This window comes from Oculina patagonica, chromosome 4 (genome assembly GCF_052425735.1).
Source record: "Oculina patagonica isolate OP01 chromosome 4, crgOcupat, whole genome shotgun sequence".
In the NCBI taxonomy this organism is placed as follows: Eukaryota; Metazoa; Cnidaria; class Anthozoa; order Scleractinia; family Oculinidae; genus Oculina; species Oculina patagonica.
In genome coordinates, this window is record NC_135761.1 from 34,071,338 (window position 1) to 34,091,704 (window position 20,367).

Sequence of the window (20,367 nt, forward strand, 5' to 3'; positions counted from 1 at the left end):
AGAGTTCTTGATTTCCATCCCTAGCATGGTTTAAACCATTTAGGCTGTCGCATTTACTGCAAGTATCTTTTCTTTAAGGCCAGTCCCTGGCCCTCGCCTCTATTGAGATAATATTTACCAGAGCAGAACTATTTTGTGCATGAGTGCACAAATTATGGATAATTCCGGGCTCAAAACAAATGTGAACTTACTTTGCCAGCTTCTACTTCCTGTCAAGAGAAAGAAAAAGACGATTTTAGATCACAGAATAAATAACGAAATAGTTTCCGAGTCATGAAATATTAAAACGTCTGTGTGAGGCATGAAATAGACTTAAGGAGATAACATGTTATCAATTGAAAGATATTCATTAATGCATGCAACAAGTACATATTACGCACGCCACCGATGTGTGGAATGGGACCCAATTTTCGCCTTGCTGCCCCGCCCACTTTCGTTGTCAAATTCCATAAATTCCTTAGGCTCGCCAGTCTTCTGCGTGCGTTTGACCGCTTGCTCTCCTTCGCTCGCTTGATCGCGAAAATAAATCAGCTTTTTCTACACCATGGAGAGAAACATGTTTAAAGTTATGGGTCCAGGCGACAAGTGGATAAAACTATTTTTATCAAGCGAAGAAATTGCAAGTCTAACTATGGATTCCCTGCTATCAAGAATTCAAGAACGATTTCCTAGCCTAAGAAGAAGCACTGTGAGCGTGAAATATTAAGATGGAAATGATTGGATTAAACTGCCTGCAGACGATATCGACTCTTTCATCGATATGTTAGAAAGTGCACAGGAAGAAAGAGAAAACTTGAAGAGAGTGACCCTAAGAGTGAACGAAATTGCGTTCAGTCCACCAGGTTTATTGAAAGGCGCCACGGTGCAGACGGTGAAAACGGCACAGCAAAAACGTCTTCGGTCGTCGCCATCTACATCTCCAAATGCAGTAAGCGTTCCTGAAAGAAAGAAGCACAAAATAGCCACATCGAAATGCTTAGAAGAAAAATTCTGTGATACTACCGCTGAATGGAAATATGAAACGCCGACCCAAAAGTATTTCAACAAGCTCGAAGAAGAAAAAAAGCAACAACAGGATTTGGTGTTAAAGAAACAAAATGAGCTGTTGGAACTTGAGATGTCCTGTAAACCCTTAACTACAAATAAAAAGCCACTTTGCTCAAATTGCCACACGCCAGGACATAATAAGACAATTTTCTCGTTCGCGGCTTGTGTGTCGGCATCGATTTGTAAGGACATCAAAAGGCATCCAGAGGAAGAAAAACATTATAAAACTATTCAACCCGAACTCAAAGCTGCGAAAACAAAACTAAAGAAATTGGAAGAGGATATTGCCACCAAAAGAGAAAGTTTTGTCTCTAGTATCAACACCTACGCAGCGAAAGTTCAAGCGGACTTGATTAACAGTAATCAGGCGAAATATTTACGACAAACAGCAACCGGCGACAAAGTCCCCATGATTGTAAACACGGACATTAGAAAGCTTGAAAAGATTTGCAAGGGCAAGGTTCCGCCAAAAGGTGAAATACAACAGCTTCTAAAGGAGTACGACGAAAACTTTTCTGTCACCCGAGTAAAAGCAAACACTGATCATTCTATTAACCCTGTGAGAAAACTTTGGGAACGAAAGGGAATCGTATTTCCTGGAAGCGGCGTGCTGCCAAACCGAAAGAGCGAGAGTGTCGCGAGTAGCGGTTGTTATTTTTATGGAAAACCTACTTCTACACCGGTCACTGGAACACCTATGCCTGCTTATCACAATTATTATGTTACGAGCCCACAACTTTGGAAGAGGAAGAACGCCATCTCGAGAGAGGATTGAGTGAAAGTTTGAAAACCTGTCCTCCTGAAAGTTTGAAAACCTGTCCTCCTTCCTTTTCAAAGAAAGATGTCGACTCGGATTATGGTTTAAGCTTATTGTTTGAAGCAGCTATTTTATAAAAGGTACTGAAACCACAAGTAGTCGGAAAGGGAAACAAAAATGAATGTTCTACCTGGCACTAGTGAAGGGGGGACAGGGGCCGGTGCCAGGGGAAAAGGGGAAGGAAGTGGGAGAAAAGGCGGTAAGCGGGTCTCCTTAGGTGCAGGGAACCTGTAGAAAATAAAAATTTTGCAGCATTTCGTTATATTTCCCAATAGATATAAGACAGAAAAAGGCGGGACGCGGAAGTTAAGGATACAACAGAGACCCCCTGTTGGTGACTAATCAGTAACTCTATTTAAAACTTTATTATTCGTTGAGCTACTGAACAAACCCGTCTGCTACAGATAACAAATTGTTGTTTGATGACTTTGAATTTGAACTGTGAAATTTTAGGTAAAAGCCGAATTTTGTTTACTTACGCATTGTAATCCCACAGCTCTCTGTTGACAAAATATTAAATGTTATCTTTGTTGTTGTGTTTAAGTATTACATGTTAAAGTTTCTTATAGTTATAAATTGGCTTTGAACGCGTGAAAAAATTACAAACGCAACATAAACATTGATGTACATGATTGGCGACGAGTAAACTTTTTTGTTTACACTCAGTGCGTGAAATAACATAAGGTTTGTAATAACTATTGCTAAGTTGACAATATTTCACGGAATTTGTTACTTTGATCTTCGGAATTTTTAAATTACAAGGAAATCATTGAAGTTGTGCTAAAGTAAATAAAGAACATAATTATGTTGATTCATGTCTGTTCTATTTGCAACCTTGTCTGCCTTGTGCTGCGCTCGAGTGTCACGAAATGCTTATCAAGTCAAGCTTCCCATTTGGAACAATTTAAATTTGCCTTACAATGCAAGAGTTAGAAAGAGTAATGTTAAATGTAACCACAAAAGGCGAAAAAGCCTCTCATATCTTGGGATGTTATTTCTTTTAGCGCTTTGTGCACTGCCACGTGCAGACTGTCTTTTAAAAGTTCTCTATACTCGAAGCGTCTCAGAATAGTCTTAAGCTTGTTGAAAACATTTTCAGCAGGGTTAAATTCAGGAGAATATGTTGGTAAATAGACGACTGTGCAACCAATTTCATCCAGCCATTCGCCAAGAGCTTGTCCTGCCCGGTGATGATGAATTGGCGCGTTGTCAATAATTACATGATCGCCATAACTGTACGCCGGCTTGCCATCGGGAAGATAAACTGAAGATGCTTCTTCGAAGAAAGAGAGAAAAGAAAACGAATTGCTGTTACCATCAACTGTGTTGGCATAGACAATGCCATCAAGACCACACATTAGATTTAAGGTAACATTAGGAGAATTGGCATATCGCACGATCTCGACAGCCGGAGTGCCACAAAGCGAGTGGCCACTGTTGGGCCTACCAACATCTGGGAGCTTGATCCCGGATTCATCGAAGAACTTGAGTTTATAGGGGTCAACTGTGGAAATGTAGTTGACATAATCTTGACAGTAATTAAGATTGTCTGGGGTGAATTTCTCGGCAACGGGTCTTGTAAGCTTTTTCCAAGTCCACTTTCCGTCGGTCATGTTTCGAAGCTCTCGCTGTATTGCTGAATTTGACGTTCCTCCAGGAATATCACAGTGCTCGCTGATATGCTTATGCAGCTCACCAATAGTCATTGAAGCTCTGTCGGTCTTAAGAAATCTTACAAAGTCAGCATCATCTTGTTGAAGGTGTTTTACACCAGCTGTATGCCTTTCTGTGATTCCCGCATTGCCGTTATCTACTAAGTCTTTCCAGATTTTTCGGACGGTATCATATTTGACTCTGTTTCTCTTAGCTATGACTGAAAAACTTCCAGGGAAAAAGCCGGTTACAAAATCGCCACAGTCTTCAACGATATCTTGTATTATTTTTCTTTTCAAGTCAACCTGAAGGGCTCTCCCGCGATCGTAAAATCTACCAAGCTTGCTGAATTCGGGTAAACCTTCTTCCATCGTAGAACCACTTCCTTGTTGATTTGAAAACGGCGCGAAAGTCTCTTGGCCGCCGTGGCATGTTGCGAGCTTTAGGAATTTATGGAATTTGTCAACGAAAGTGGGCGGGGCAGCAAAGCGAAAATTCAGTCCCATTCCATACATCGTGGCGTGCGTAGTAGTACCCTTTGAAAACACCTACCTTGACTTTCTCTGGTCTTTCTGCCATGGCTTTTGTTTTTTTGGGGGGGTTGTTTGCCGTATTTTTTCATGTGTTTATAAAAACATGGCGAAGTTGAAATTTTTTGCTCCACAGAAAAAGAAAAAGTTTTGTCATCCACTTTCAAATTTCTGGGCACCTTGCACGGTCCAATCACATGGGACCACAAGATGCATGAAATACACTTTAGGTTTTGTAATAAACCAAGGACATGAATATTGTAGATCTACATGCTTTAATAATCACGAAGAAGAATGAATTGAAAATGTACATTGCACAACAGGGATATCCGATTACCGATAACATGAATCGCACGTGACTAGATTATAACATTCCTCCCCCTTAAGACTTTTGCTATTTCCATTTAAAAAAGTACACAAAAACGCTGAACTGAAGTATAACAAAAACAATCATTAATGATTTTCACGTAATGTATGTCACGCAATAACTCTCGTTGATTGCTAATCAATGTTCATGAGCAATGTCTCAGAAATTTTTAAAGTTCATAGTCCTTGAAACGTTCCGGTAAACGTCGGTTGCGGACTGGGCGTGATGGTTCAGCCTCTTGTGTGTCAGACGAACTCGCGGCGACCGGCTTGGGAGGACTACTCGGTTGGGTTGTGTCTGCCGTGTAATCTGCCTCGGGCACCACTCCTGGTACCAAGATCTCAGGATTTGTCATTGTTGGGTCTTGATTGTGGTTTTTCCGCAAATGGTCCTGATGTCGTCGAACAACTCGACCATCCGGTAATTCTACTAGGGCTGAGACTGGGCCAGTTGCCTGCACCACAGTTCCTTTCTGCCAGGACTTGGGGGAACTGAAGTCCTTTATGAACACAGGATCACTGGCTTCAAAATTCCTGTGTTTGGCATGGTGGTCGTGGGTCTGTTTTTGATGTTCTTGCTTCTGTCTCACCAGACTTGCAGTGTTGGGAACTATGAGGTCGAGCTTAGTTCTCAGCTTTTTCTTCATCAGCAGCTCCGCTGGTGAAACCCCTGTTGTCGTGTGTGGCGTTGTTCTGTACTTTAGCAGAAAACGTGACAACTTGTCTTGCATGGTTCCCTCTTCCATCTTCTCTATCCCTTCTTTGAAGGCTCTCACTGCTCGCTCTGCCTGGCCATTCGAAGCTGGATGGTATGGTGCTACTTTGGTGTGTTTGATGCCGTTTTTTGAGAGGAAATTCTCAAACTCTGCACTTGTGAAATTGGGCCCATTGTCGCTGACGATGGTTTCTGGGAGACCATGGGTCGCGAAAATTTCCCTTAACTTCACAATGGTGGCGGCTGATGTTGTACTTCGCATTATCTGGACATCCATCCATTTGGAATGTGCATCGATCACCACTAAATACATGTTGCCTTTGTATGGCCCTGCATAATCAATGTGCACTCTTGACCAGGGTTGACCGGGCCACTCCCATGGGTGGAGAGGTGCTTCTGCTGGGGCCTTCTGGTGTAGCTGGCATTGCTGACACTTTTTCACGGCATCTTCTAGTTCACGATCCATATTTGGCCACCACACATAACCACGTGCAAGGGCTTTCATTCTTGATATGCCCGGATGGGCTTCGTGAAGCTCGGCTATGACTTGCTGTCGTCCTTGAGGTGGAACTATCACCCTGTTCCCCCATAGAACGCATCCACCTTCTATGGTTAACTCCGCTTTCCGGCTTAAATATGGGTGTAGCTGTACATCCTGGCAGTGGTTTGGCCATCCATTAAGTGTAAACTGGTGCACTTTTGAGAGAACAGGATCGCGCCTTGTCCATTCTTGGATATGTCGTGAGTTGACTGGGGTGTGGTCCAGATGTTCTAACAGCAAAACTGTCTCTCCAGGTACAGGAACTGACTCTGGCATCTTGGACAAGGGAAGTCGACTTAATGCATCCGCATTGGCGTTTGTGTTCCCTGCTTTATAGGCAATCTTGTACTCGTATGCTGCCAAGGTAAGGGCCCACCGCTGAACTCTCGGAGAGGCTTGTTGAGGTACTCCTTTCTTCTCGTTAAAGAGCCCTTCCAGCGGCTTGTGATCAGTCTGTATGGTGAACTTCTGACCGTACAAGAACTGATTAAACTTCTTCACTCCGAAGATAATGGCCAAAGCCTCTTTTTCAATAGTGGAATAACCACGCTCAGCTGTGTTCAACGATCTTGAGACATAACCAATTGGGCGCTCTGTTCCATCTGCCATCCGGTGGGAAAGTACCGCCCCTACTCCATAATCGGAGGCATCACTCGCCAACATCAGTTCCAGATCTGGCTGGAAATGCACCAGGAGGTTTGCAGACTGAAGAAGTTTCTTGGATTTGTCGAAGGCCACCTGCTGCTCGGTCTTCCAAGACCACTTTGTACCTTGTCTAAGGAGCTTGTGCAGTGGTTCAAGTACTGTGGCGATGTCTGGTAGGAAACGATGATAATAATTCAGCATTCCCAGAAATGCTCGCAGCTGTGTAACATTCTCAGGCACTGGGGCATTCTGTATGGCTTCCACCTTAGCTTCTACTGGCTTGATACCACGACCATTGATCACATAACCACAATAGGTGACTTCCGGCACCATGAAGAAACACTTTTCTTTTCGCAACCGCAGCCCAGCTTCTGACAGCTTCTTAAGTACTGCTTCTAAATTGGCAATGTGATTGTTGTCGTCCTTCCCGCTGATGAGAATGTCGTCCATTCGCACAATGACATGAGGAATGCCTTGCAAGAGGTTTTCCATTGTCCTCTGAAAGATACCAGGTGCAGAAGAGACTCCGAAAGGCAGTCTATTGTACTGAAATAGCCCTTTATGAGTGTTTATGGTGGTAAACTTTCGTGACTCCTCATCTAGCGTCATTTGCTGATATGCCTGCGACATGTCTAGCTTTGTAAATTTCTCACCACCTCCCAGAGTAGCCAGAAGATCTTCTGTCTTCGGTATTGGGTAATTGTCCAGTTTGGACACTTGATTGACTGTGAGTTTATAATCGCCACAGATCCTTACAGTCCCGTTTGGCTTAGCGACTGGTACAATGGGTGCTGCCCATTCGGAAAATTCCACTGGCGATATAATCCCTTCACGCTCCAATCGTTCGAGTTCAAGTTCGACATTAGTTTTCAATGCGTACGGCACTGATCTTGCTTTGATATATTTGGGTTCGGCGTCTTGATCGACGTAGATCTTCGCCTTTACTCCTTTTAGCGTGCCCAATCCTTCCATGAATACATCGGGGTATTTCGAAAGCACGTTTTGAACTGCCGATGGGGGGCTTATCTCGCTTGCCACGTGAAAGATTGTGTTCCAATCTAAGCGGATTTTCTCCAACCAATCTCGACCAAGTAAATTTGGTCCGTCGCCTTTGACAATGATGGCGTTTAAATTCTTGTGCTGGCCTTCATATTTCACTGGAACCATGACTGCTCCGAGTACTGGAATCTTTTCTCCTGTATAAGTAGTTAGGACTGCTTTTGATGTTTGAAGTGGACCCAATGCGTCACGCAATCTTTCGTAAGTTGCTTCGTTTAGTATCGTCTTCGACGCACCCGTGTCAATTTCCATCGTGTTTTTCCGTCCACAAAGTTCTAGATCCACTTTGAACGATTTCTTCCGATCGCTGGACAAATGATACATGGCATAGACATCATCTTGATCGGCGCTTTCTTCGACAAAGTGCGTTCTTTTACCATCTGGCCGGCGCCCACGTTTGGCCTGTTTTTGCGATTTCTTCTTTCCTTGACACACTTTAGCCATGTGGCCTTTCTTTTGGCACTTGTAGCACACTTCATTCTTAAACTTGCAGCTCGAGGGATCGTGGTTTCCACCGCAGCGATAGCACTCTTGTTTTGGCTGAAAATTCGGAGGTTTAGCTTCTTCGACCTTGTTGACATTGTTGTCGCTGCCGGGCGTCTTGCCGCCTAAATCCTTTACATTCCTGTTTGCCATTTCGGTCGCTGTAGCGATTTCCACCGCCTTTTCGAATGTGAGCTCCCGTTCGGCCAACAGTCGTCGTTGAATGCGATCATCGCTGATTCCACAGACGAGTCGATCCCGTAGCATGTCTTCGAGTGTTCTTCCAAACTGGCAATGCTCTGAAAGCCTTCTGAGTCCTGCGACGAACTCTGCAACATTTTCCCCTTCGAGGCGACTCCTGCTATGGAATTTAAATCGCTCGACGATCACACTTGGCTTCGGCGAGAAGTGGTTTTCCAGCTTTTCCAAGATCTCTTTTAAATCCACCTCGCCCGGTTTCTCGGGTTGTAACAAATCGCGAATTAACCCGTACGTTTTGCTTCCACAAACGCTTAGCAGGATAGCTCTTTGTTTCTTCTCGTCTTTAATTTCGTTTGCGGCGAAGTACTGCTCGAGCCTTTCCGCGTATTGAGTCCACGATTCCTCTGACTCCTTAAATTCACCTACGTTCCCGAAGGTTGCCATGTTTTTCCTCGTCGCCAATGTAATAAACCAAGGACACGAATATTGTAGATCTACATGCTTTAATAATCACGAAGAAGAATGAATTGAAAATGTACATTGCACAACAGGGATATCCGATTACCGATAACATGAATCGCACGTGACTAGATTATAACAGGTTTAGATTTGAATCGGGCCGCAGAGAAGAGCCCCATACCCATAGAAAATTAACAACCCCATGCTTTCTAATTTAATTTTAATTCTAATGTAAAAAAGACTGCGTTCTAATAGGGAACTTAAAGTATCACCTACGTCACTAAAATAAGAATACATACATAAAAATTAAAAAATGACAAACAGGGAGGGGGGAGGGTGGTTAACCCCATGCTTTTGGTTTTTCACGGTCATCATGACTGGCGACAACGACGCCCCAACATGGCGGCCATGCTTCAGAAGTCCATTGAAGGTTATGGTTGCCGTCAGCTTATGCTAAGCAATCTTTTGTCCACAATAGTGCAATTAATTTTATAAAAGGCACTGAAACCACAAGTAGTCGGAAAGGGAAACAAAAATGAATGTTCTACCTGGCACTAGTGAAGGGGGGGGACAGGGGCCGGTGCCAGGGGAAAAGGGGAAGGAAGTGGGAGAAAAGGCGGGAAGCGGGTCTCCTAAGGTGCAGGGAACCTGTAGAAAATAAAAATTTCGCAGCATTTCGTTATATTTCCCAATAGATATAAGACAGAAAAAGGCGGGACGCGGAAGTTAAGGATACAACAGAGACCCCCTGTACCCCTCCACACAAATTACTTACCATGAGGTTGAAAAGGCCCTGGTGGTCATGTCCTTATGTCCATTAAATTAGGCCCAGGTGGCCTCGTCCTTATGTTCATTTAACTTGGCGCAGATGGCCTCGTCGTAGTTTTATGTGTCCATTAAACTAGGCATATTAGTTCTGCCGTTTCTATTCATCAAAGGTCTCATGATACCCCGTCCACTGGTGCAAGATACTGGTGTTGTCTGAATGGTCATTAGCGGTTGAATACCATTGTTTGCAGGCCGTCTTCTCTCCCTACTATTAAGTCCTCTGGCATAAACATCGCAAGAAGAATGCATTGGAAACGACAGCCTGCTGTGCCACGCAGTGCGTGGTCGAAACCTTTTCTTGAAGAACTAAGAGGCTTTAAGTTTTACTACTTTTTGGTCTAGTAAAACTTTCTGTGTTTGTTGGTCGGACTCTGCACAATGACTTTGCACTGTTAGACAAAAATGACAAAAGTGTTACCATCGCCTGTAGCCAGAGTCATAAATATCTGGCCCATACTGCCATACTAAGAACCAATCATTGTAGGATTCATTACTGTGGCCAAAAAATTAAATGGTTATATTGATGGTAATATTATTGTACCATACTAAGCTAAAGTAGTTAACAAAAAAAGGTCTTACTTTTAAAAGAAGTATTGTATTTGAACGCTGCATCAATAATCTGTAGCAATACCAAATCGATGGTAAAGGTGTCATTTCCGTAATTTAAATGGCACTAAACAGAAAAAAAGAGTTTAAAAACTCTATAATGATAAACTTAAGTACACGTTTAACTCTAAACTATCTTTCTCTTCCGATATGTGGTATTTCCTGAGTTTCTGTTCCTGTGTTTCAAGGCTGGTGACAACTGAACATTGTTAAATCAACAATGTACATTTAAAATGCAGTGAATTACGGGTAGTTTGCTATATACTTGTGTTTGTGATCATTTAAAATTCTTGAATGATGAAATGACACATCAAATTCATGCTAGACTGGCTGTCAGAAGTTGTCTCTCTTTTCTCTCATTTTCTCTTTCTTAAAGAAGTTTAAGAAACTTCGTTGCTGCCCTATGTGCCACAAAGGCATGTTGGGCAGTAAGTAAGTAAGTAAGAGGAGTTTAAGATGAATAAAATACATTTTGGGTTAGATATGAATGCACGCAACATATAATAAGTCCTTTTCAAAACACTCACTTTGTGTTTTTCTTTTGTTTTTCAACCACGTGGTGAAGGAAAATTTTTTGTTGCTCCACAGAAAAGAAAAACCTTACGCCATCCAATTTTAAATTTTGGTGCACCTTGCACAGTCCATTCTATTGGGACAAATTGGGTGTTCAAATAAGATGCAAATATGATTACATTAATTCTTAAGAGCTCACCTCTACTTCTGCTTCTACTTGATCTTGGTGCAAAAAAGTGAAAGCTTGCATCTAAAACACAAACATATGATATCTTATACCGCCTTTGAGAAAGTGACCTTTTTACTTGTATTCAGTTACAAAAATTAATAGACAGTAAATGTTTGGGTATTATGAGGAGGTACAAAGTGTAAGCTTGCAATTCATAACAAAGATTTTTTAAAAAATATACGTTTCGCCTTGGTCTTCTTAAAAGCCCCAGAAAAACTATTCTTTAACACAACTTTAACTGCCATATATGTCAGACTATGCTGATGAAAAGGCATGAACCAGGGCTAAATGACACAAAAGCACGGTAGCCTGTAGGGTACTCCTTACTTTCTTACGCAGTGGTTTATTTTCAATTCACAGTTCTCCACACAGTACGGTTCTTGGTATTTTTCTAAAAGATATTCCACTTATACACATGTAACTCCTAATGATCACTGCATTTGTCATGATTATTAAAAACTTCTAGTCACAATGACATGGTGGCAAGTTGCAAACTTGCCATATTTTTATCACGGGTGTTCAATTAATTACAACATATGAAAATCTGCAAAGCAAAGCTCTAACAAAGCTATGCTGCATTACACGCATTCAAAAGTACCTTCCATGGCTTGACCTTTTTACTTGTTGTACAAGGCCATACCCTCATCAAAGGAAAGATTCTTAGTGGGCTTAAAATTATTTTGGCATTTATTCAAATAAAGTTAAAAATCGGCCTTGTCTTGTGAAGGCGATCTAAACCTGGAGTTCCCTGAGCAGGTTCCCTCTAGGATCATTAAAGTGCAACTAACAACTCATTTAATAATAACTTTTCTAAGGCATAACCTTTTTAATTCCCTGATAACCACAAACCTCATCAGAGGACCAGTATAAAGCTAAATTAAGGAGTTCATTTATACCCATGATAATGTGAATTCCTTGATCTCTGCATGCATAACAGGAATGAAATTAGTGAGGCGCTTGGATAAATTTGAAAGCTTTTGTCAAGCGTATCGGTTGGTTTCCTCAACAATAAAATCCCATAAATTATCATCTTTAAATGCTACAAAGTAATGTAAACGATTAGGATTAGCAGGTAAGTTAAAAGTTAAGCCGGTCGGTGCTGTGAAGGCTGGAACTTGGAAGTCGCTGAGATGGTCAGTCCATTGAGCTTCTTCTTCTTTGTCGGCCATGTTGAATCCAGGTGTTGGGCCGCTATTGTCTTCCTGACCGTCTCTATGTACATCACCATCACCATCATTATTACAACCTCTACACTCAAACCCATTAAAGCTTTCTTCATCTCCCGAACCCGCGAAAATCGCCGGAATATCGTGTTCGCCTTCCGCATTCTCTGCCACTGTCTCATCATGTGCTCAAAACTGTTTTCCAAAAATCCCCGTCACTTGTCAGCTGTCAAACAAGCGCAAAAGACAGCAAATGATTGGTTTATTTCCCATGTTTGTTTTATTGTCAACAAAACACAAAAATCCCCTCAGGGAGACTGGGGAAAGGGTTTTTTTTTTCGGGCGGCACAGGCATTTTGAGGGTGGTTTTTTGCACGGGCGGCTATGAGTGGCAGAGGCGCCGTTAACTATCTTTTTATGCAGACTAATTTTCTTTAAACATGTTTTGAGTGTCTGAGGTGAAAAAAAGTTTGTTATTTTTTGTTCAAAGGTTTATAGAATAGAATAAAACTTTCTTTAATGTGCCACTCCACTTAACTAAAGAAGCTTCTTTGCAGGAAGCCCACAAAAACTTAAACAAATAAATGACAAAACAAAAGGGAAAGTAAAACTTAGCTATTAATCTAAAATTTTGATTATTTATATATTAGTAGATGTGTAAGAATAATTAAATATTACAACACTAATTAAATGAGGGGAAAGTGTCTAAGATCCGACAAGCATTAAAGGTATACGAACTTTTAATTACCTTACCTACAACAAATCAATATAATAATAATATAATAATACTTTAATAATACTTTATTTATATAGTGCTATTTCTATTTCTAACCAATAGCGCTTTACAAGTTTTTTACAATTAAAAATTACATATCTATATAAAAAAATTACAATTTGTATATAATAAAAAAATAAAAGATCAACAATGACAATTTGTCAAGGGAAGGATAAGAGCCAGACGCGAAACAACCTCGTTTGGTCGTTTTTATTTGCAGGCTTGCAGCAGTTTCTTGTACAGAGGCCGTGTGCACCTTGTTTAAACATTTTCACGTGAGGGCATGCACATAGCCTTAATTGAATTCAATTATGCATAAGAGTAGAGTAGAACAGCTATCGAAGTAAAGTAAAAAGTAGAAGTTCTAAAAAATATTTAAAATTAATAAATGGTAAATTGAAACAGCTGATATATAGTTGTGTGACATGATAAGAAACACAAAAGTATTTTGACAATGATTTTGTGATTTACAGATAGGGAAGTAGCCGCTGTAGTAACCCTCTGCATTGGGATCGTTAAAATGTTGCCATTGCGTGAAGGCCTGCTTTTTCTCGTCCAATCTTTTCTTGATTCCTTCATTGACACTTTGCTCAAACAGTGGAACGCGTCCAAAGCAATAGCTCATCCATTATTTCTGCTTTACATCTTCAAAAGACTTTTGTCTCGACACGTAATCTACGAAGGCTTAACGGTTACACATTTGTACGCGTGCCAGTGACTAATTTAAGTCCAAGTGAACACTTGTCTAGGCCTTTAATAATGTTAAACATGCATAAGGAAAACTCTTCATGTGTTTCATATGTTATTCTGAGCGCGTCTTCACGCATGTTTTCGATGGGATTATTGTCGGGACTGCAAGGAGGAATTGCAATTAGTTTTGCCCCGATTCCCCTCTAGGCGGCACATGCTTTTCCAGAATTTTGGCTGGGGTCACCATCCTGAATGAAAACCTTGCATCGACCCTTCCTTGAATCACGAAATATTCTTGTGAATTCCCTTCCAACCTGAGGCCTGCAAAGATGATTAGATGAAATATGTGGGTACATGTATTTGTGATGTGGTTTTGGGAGATGTGACAATGAATTCTGTGTTATATGATGGAATGATAATTGAGTACGATTGTGAGGCTGAAACAGTTAATTGTAGCTGATAACACATTACTTACTATTTATAAGGTGGTGATGTGGACATCACAAATATGAGGTAAATTGAATTGGGTTTGGTTTGGTTTGGTGTTCTTGACGTTGCTTGATGGATGGGGTAAACATTGCTTATGATGTAGGGCTGATATCGTTGTGTAGTTCATCAATTCCCACTATTTTCTTTAGAATCGCTTTACCCAAATCTGTTATTTTGACATGACCTTTGCTTAAGAAAACAACGTTTCATAGGATGTTGAATTCTTTTTCCTAAGCTAGGTGTTTTGTTTATAAAATTGATAAAGAAAGAGATATATTGTCTCATCTTGTAAGGAATCCAAAAGGACAATTATGTTTAGTACTTAATTAAAACAACCGTGAGGGACGGAATGGGAATAAGCTGAGATCTGCAAATGTGGTTAAGGACCTACAAACTTGCACATATATTTTGCAAACCATTTGGGACCATGTTGTTGGACTCTACGTGCGGTGTTCCTAAATAAATAGTACGAATTTTCTTAATTTTTAAATGGATTTACAATACCTTTTTTTCTGTTGCGTTGAATAAAAGACAAGCCAACACGGAAGGTCATCAAACGTATGATTTTAGAATACAAAATACAAGAAATAACATTGGCACAAGCTTACAACATAAAGAACACAAACAACTTTTAAAAAACTGATAACAAGAGACTACCTTTCAACCCATTGCTCATATTACTCATTAGCCTCAAAGATCCACAAAGTACATGCCAACTACCGTAAATCAACATTCCTTTGTGTTACTAATATAGCTACTATTGTTAATAAGAAACAAACTTACTGTGAGATCCTGCTCCCAGCTGCAGGCTGGCAAGCCACCTGATAGGTGCCTCTTGCCGATATATTTGATCCATTACTTTTTTAGGAAAGATAAACTTGTTTTTCCGCTTTTAGTTTTGTTGAAAACTTTGCCCCCCTCTTTATCTCCTGCAATAATTGAAATTAACATTCAGAAATTACTGTTTTTACTGACTTTTTACCCATGTCAAAGCCCTCAATAGCGATTTATAAACTAGTGACTAGGAAGTTCCATTCTGCATCACTTCTGATCACATATTTTTTAAAGATGGAACAATTTGTTTTCGACTGACACAGCAAAACGTGGCTCATGAAAACTTCACTTTGCAAATACGATTTCGCTGCTGATAAAGTGTAAAAAACTGGGTTACCAACAGAATAGAGAAAATTATAGCAGTTGTCAATTGTGTGTAATGTTGTATCATATGGTGGCTCCTGCATTGAGATATGTGTAGTGAAAAAATGTATTGTTGCAGCCCTATTCCTGAGAGCTCGAGGAAAGTGGAGATTCAGGAGCAAAAGAAGGATCAGGAGAGGGAGGTACTACTTGAGACTTTTGGAGAGGCACATTGGCTTCAGAAGATTGCTTACTTGAAGCTGGCTACTGCCTGGCCTTTCCACAGCGTCAAGCAGCAACCGTCCCCTTACTCTACGCGAACTGGCTACTGATCTGGCCTTTTTTTTAGAAAAGTCTTCGTCTGAATAAGAGATCCTTTTTGGCATCTTCATCGTCACTGTCAGGGGGTACATTTACTAATTTGTTGTCAACAGGTTTAATTGTATTTCTTTTTTTCTGGATGTCATTCCATATCTCTTTTTTCCTAAAAAGAAAAGAGCAAAACATCCATCAATACATACCAAAAAACATGCATAGACATGCATATATGTTACCCATACTGTCCACATTAAATCAAACAAAGACAACAACATTATTGAGCTTTGTTAAAGGAAAAGACCCTGGTTGTTATGGATGACTTCTGACTATCATATCTTGGGCTCCATGACTATCCTTGGTTTAGTTTTAGACCATGTTTGTTCTATACCAATATTGGGGTTGCCTCCATTCTCCATAGTCATGACATATTTGGTATGTCATGTGACCAGAAAAACTCACACCGATAACAATTATTATTCTTTGTTTAAATTAACACCACAAATAAAGAATGTCTCCTATTTTTCTGCTTGTGAAAACTGGTTGTAGGCGCATGCTAATTTTGCTGCCCAGGGATTGAAGTTGTTATCTTGTGTTGTCAGCCGATATCTGGTCTTTGAACATCCTGCTAGAACAAAAATAATCTTTCTTTGATTCTTGTTCCCTGTAAGGCTGAATAGCTGTGTTAGGCTTCGGGTAGATTAGACCCTGTTTTCCTTTTTGTAGGGTCAGGATTTATAAGAACTCGATTTCTGCCAATGCCACCAAATTCATTAGTAGTTTGCTTGGTAAGGGGAATTGCGGTTTCGTGAAATGAGTCCTTTGCTGAGATTTTCCGCCAAACTTTTGTATCCAGATCCACGATCTTTTTGTTTATCATTTACTGAAGAAACAAGCTTTTTATTTGTATTTTCAAGCTGGCACAAAACACACAAATTGCAGTTAACAGAAAGCCCGTGCGATGCATATATTTCACCTCAAAACAGCCCATTTGTACGTGAAAAATCAGTCAGGCATTCCTTGCTCGTACCAACAACATCTATTAGGCGTGCCTTGCCACTTTCGCACAATTTTTATAATTAAACTCTTTAAACGAGCTAAAAAAGACTGAAGTAAATTAAGCAAAGTACAATTCTTACGGTTATAGTTAGACATTTGGAACGTATTTACATTAGTTTTTGGTGACGACATGGCTTTTTATAAGCCTGCTGTATGGACCCGCCGACCGCCGCTTAAACTTATGATGCTTATGATTAGGATCCAGATAAAATCTCAATGGAATGTTAATCGACAAGGTAAAAGGAACTTATTCCGAAAATTTTACACTTGTATCACTAATTTGAACAATTCCGCTATTTTTTTCTCTAATCTTCTGAATTATGGGTGTTGCTCTTAAACTTCAAAGGCCATTTACTGAGGTCTGTTCTAGGAGTGCTTTTCCTTGTGGATCACTGTCAACTTAAACTGATGTGGTTGGCTCATGGCCAAAAAGATTTGGAATGATACAAACCTTAATCCATCTCTTCATGTCATGCACAAACATAATAAGTGTGCCATCAATGGATGGAGTGTAACTCATGCCAATCTCTCTGATAAGCTCGAGAAGGGTCCTTGGTCTTGATCAGCTTCCTAGGAATAATAATAATAATAGTAATTAATAATTATATTAATTTTTAAGTTTTAAGCCATAATTTTAGTTATAACATGTAAATCGTGTTTAATAGTTTAAAACAGCTTCTAATATAAATAGTTTTTTTTTAATTCTGTAATAGTTATACATGGTTTTCATGCATTAACATGGGGGCCAGAAAGACATTCATCTTCCTTTGCATAACAGCAACTGCATCTCTTGTTTTCCATTTTTTTTCTCGTAGTTCCTAAAAAGGTATGAACATTTAAAGGAAATACCTTTTTTTAAAGTTTATACCTGGCTGGGGCACTGAGAGTGCTTGTTGAATAAATAACTGTGGTCACTTGAATAGAAAAATATTCCTATTATCTAAAATACACACAAATTAACAATTAGATATGGAAGGTTGAAAATGGATTCCAGTAGCTTGACCGTTAAACATTCGTATCTCCAAAAAAGAAGACTTTCTCCCATTCTCTCATTCATTTAGTCTTGGTGGTGAGCTCAATATTACTGTCTGCATCTTCCTTTACATCCTTTTGTTCATTCTCATTGGAATCTTTGGTGCTAGCTGGCACTGGGCTTCTTCATATATATGAATGTTGATCCCGTCAGCCTCAATGGTGATACTGCAATTAATGCATGAAGTCAAGTGACCCAAAAGAGTTTTGCACTCCACTGAATAAATCAAATGTATCAGCTTTCACAAGAAAAATAGAATAAATGGAGGAATTCATTAATATTTAGTCCTCAGGAGCTTGATGAACAGCAACAACATTTGGTGAACAGCTCCAAACATTGGATTGATCGATACTGGAAGCCGCTTCTTTTGAAACCCTCATGTGAAACTACAGAAAGTACCATAAGACCATATTTATCAACTTATTTGGACTTTATTTAGGACATCACACTTGGACATGTTGTCTCTTAGTTGTTCTAGGACATCGACCCCCCCCCCCCAAAAAAAAAAAAAATAAGGCAGTTTATCATTATTCCCTGTTAGCTTCGCGATGATTCTTTGCTCAAATTGTTGAATATATCTTGGTTTCAAGCTCTCCAATGTTTACTTTAGGGCTGTTCCTTTGTCCAAAAAAACCTCTTCCTTCCGCTACAATAAATATTCTCCTATTACCCGATTGGAAAATTTACCCACACTTGTCTTGGTCCTGTGAACCATTCCTTTACCCCTGAAGTAAGGCAACAGTCCCCCTCCACGGTATACAAAAAGTTATTCTGCCCCCCCCCCCCAAAAAAAAGTTTTTCTCTCTAATTCTAAACAAGAAAGAAACCCAAGGAAACTCTAGAAGTTTTGTCCACACCCTCTCATTTGTTTATAAAAATAATTATTTTGGTTTGTTCAGGGACGGGGGTGGGGGTTCTGGGGCCACTGTGTCTTGTATGCCTACTATTTTATTTTCGTTCTTCTGTTTTAGATTTAAAAATGAATTTTAATTCTAACAAATAATGCAATATGAATAGTGAAACATTGCATTCTCTCTTTTTGCCATTTAAATACAACCATTCCTCATGGTGAATGTCAAAATAGAACCATATGTCGCTTGTAGAGCTGAGGTTAGCGTTGACGAAATCCATTTGTCGGGCTCGCTTTTGTGGGGCCCAGTTTTGTGAATATAAAATCCATTCTGAAACACACACGATGAGCAGCCATTACCAATAAAAAATAATAAAAGTTTGAATGTGTCGCAGTCTCTTATGGGTTTTTCCAGAAAAGCGCTTGAATGTCCTTTGGCCAGAAGTAGAGAGGATAAAATAAGTTGTCATTTCCAAATGCTGGTTGGAAATTTGCTGTCTGTCGTCCACTGTCGAGAGGTCGGATGTGAGAAGAATAGAATAGTAAAGTGGATTTTAATGTAGACTCTGTAGTGCCCATGTTAAGGAAAGAGTTGTATGTAGTATAAGAATAAGAGTAGAAGAAGCGTAATGAATTTTGGGTTATGTAAAACCTTAAGATCTACTTGGGTAAAAATATAAGATAAGGAATTAAGGATTTATCAATTGATTTTGGCTATGGTATAAGAGGAATTAAAAAGTTTTTAGGGTCGAGAGCTAGGGGTATTATTCTGTTATTCTGGGCAAGATGCAGTTGGCGGAAAGGTAGAAGTCTTTTAATTTCTGCATTCGCTTCAAAAGCGTTTTAAAGTATGTTTATCATATATGGTTGTAGTCAGATTCAAATAAGAGACAAATGAAAACAATTAGCTATGATTTAACAGCGCTAAGATGATTGTGCAGAAGACAGGCTAGATTAAAATACCCTAATCAATTGCTTAGCGAGACTTGACCTAAAATTTAATTGTCAAAGTTTACCCCTTGCCCTAAACAAATAATTTATTCCCTAAGCATTACATATTGATATGTCAGTTAAATACCAAAAAATACCAACACCCCCTATAAAATGACTGACCTAAAGAATAATATATGCAAGTGATCCGCATGATCAACATCCCCATGGCCATGTTGTACAAATCAATTACAGCAGGTTTTGGGATTTCCCGATCAGTCCTCATACGGCACCGCAGCTACATCATCTACTAAGAGGCTAACAATAGTGGCCATAACAATTCGTTTTTCCTGACGGGCTACTCCCCCCCCCCTCACGATTACACCTAACAGTCCAGCGTGCATAAAAATCATTAGTTTCGAAATACTCTATCAACCTAGTGGTTGTGAAAAAATAATCAAAAAATGATGATGATTTCTGTTCAGGAAAGGTCTAATCAACTTAGTTATAACATCATAACCTAATCCGTAAATATGCAAACAGCCATCAAGTTCTTTACCTAGATAAACATTAATAATCAAAACATAGCTGTTACTAGAATCGGACGCCATCCAAACTTTAATGCCGTACTTATTAGTCTTAGCAGGCATGTATTGTCTAAAAGGTACCCTTTTCCCATTACCGATCAACCCTCATCAATGGAAAGATTCTAAGTAGGCTTAAAATTATTTTGACATTTCCCTAAATCAGAGTTAAGAATTGGCCTAATCTTGTAAAGGCTATCAAAACATGGAGTTCGCCAAGCGGGTTCCCTATTAGAATCATTAAAGTGCAAATAACAACTAATTGTAGACATAACCTTTTTAATTCCCTGATAACCAAAACAATCATCTGAAGACCAGAATAAAGCTAAACTGGGGAACTCATTTATACCCATACTGATATTAATTCCTAATAAAGCCTTTATCTCTGTGCACATAATGGGAACAAAATTAGCGAGGCATCGGGAGAATTTGAAAGCGAGCGTAGCGGTTGATTTCCTAAACAATAAAATCCCATAAATTATCATCTATAAATTCTACAAAATAATCTAAAGGATAAGGATAATCAGGTAAGTTAAAAGTTAACCCGGTCGGTGCTGTGAAGGCTGGAACTTGGAAGTCACTGAGATGGGCAGTCCATCGAGCTTCTTCTTCGTCGTCCCGCTTGAATGCAGGTGCAGGGCCACCAGCGT

The 20,367-nt window shown here is 39.8% G+C and overlaps 2 protein-coding genes across 4 annotated transcripts in view; one reads left to right on the top strand and one right to left on the bottom strand.

Annotated features, from left to right (window-relative positions):
• LOC144652314 (uncharacterized) overlaps positions 1 to 20,367 on the top strand; it is a 143,891-nt gene that overhangs the window by 5,063 nt on the left and 118,461 nt on the right. The gene's annotated exons all lie outside the window — the stretch shown is intronic.
• LOC144648365 (uncharacterized) lies at positions 2,809 to 4,032 on the bottom strand. Its single transcript, XM_078507948.1, has one exon. It carries the CDS (start codon positions 4,030 to 4,032, stop codon positions 2,809 to 2,811), a length of 1,224 nt encoding a protein of 407 aa, XP_078364074.1.

What these genes read in the sequence shown, in the direction of transcription:
- LOC144648365 (XM_078507948.1), bottom strand. Translation starts at nt 4,032, where the DNA reads ATGTATGGAATGGGACTGAATTTTCGCTTTGCTGCCCCGCCCACTTTC.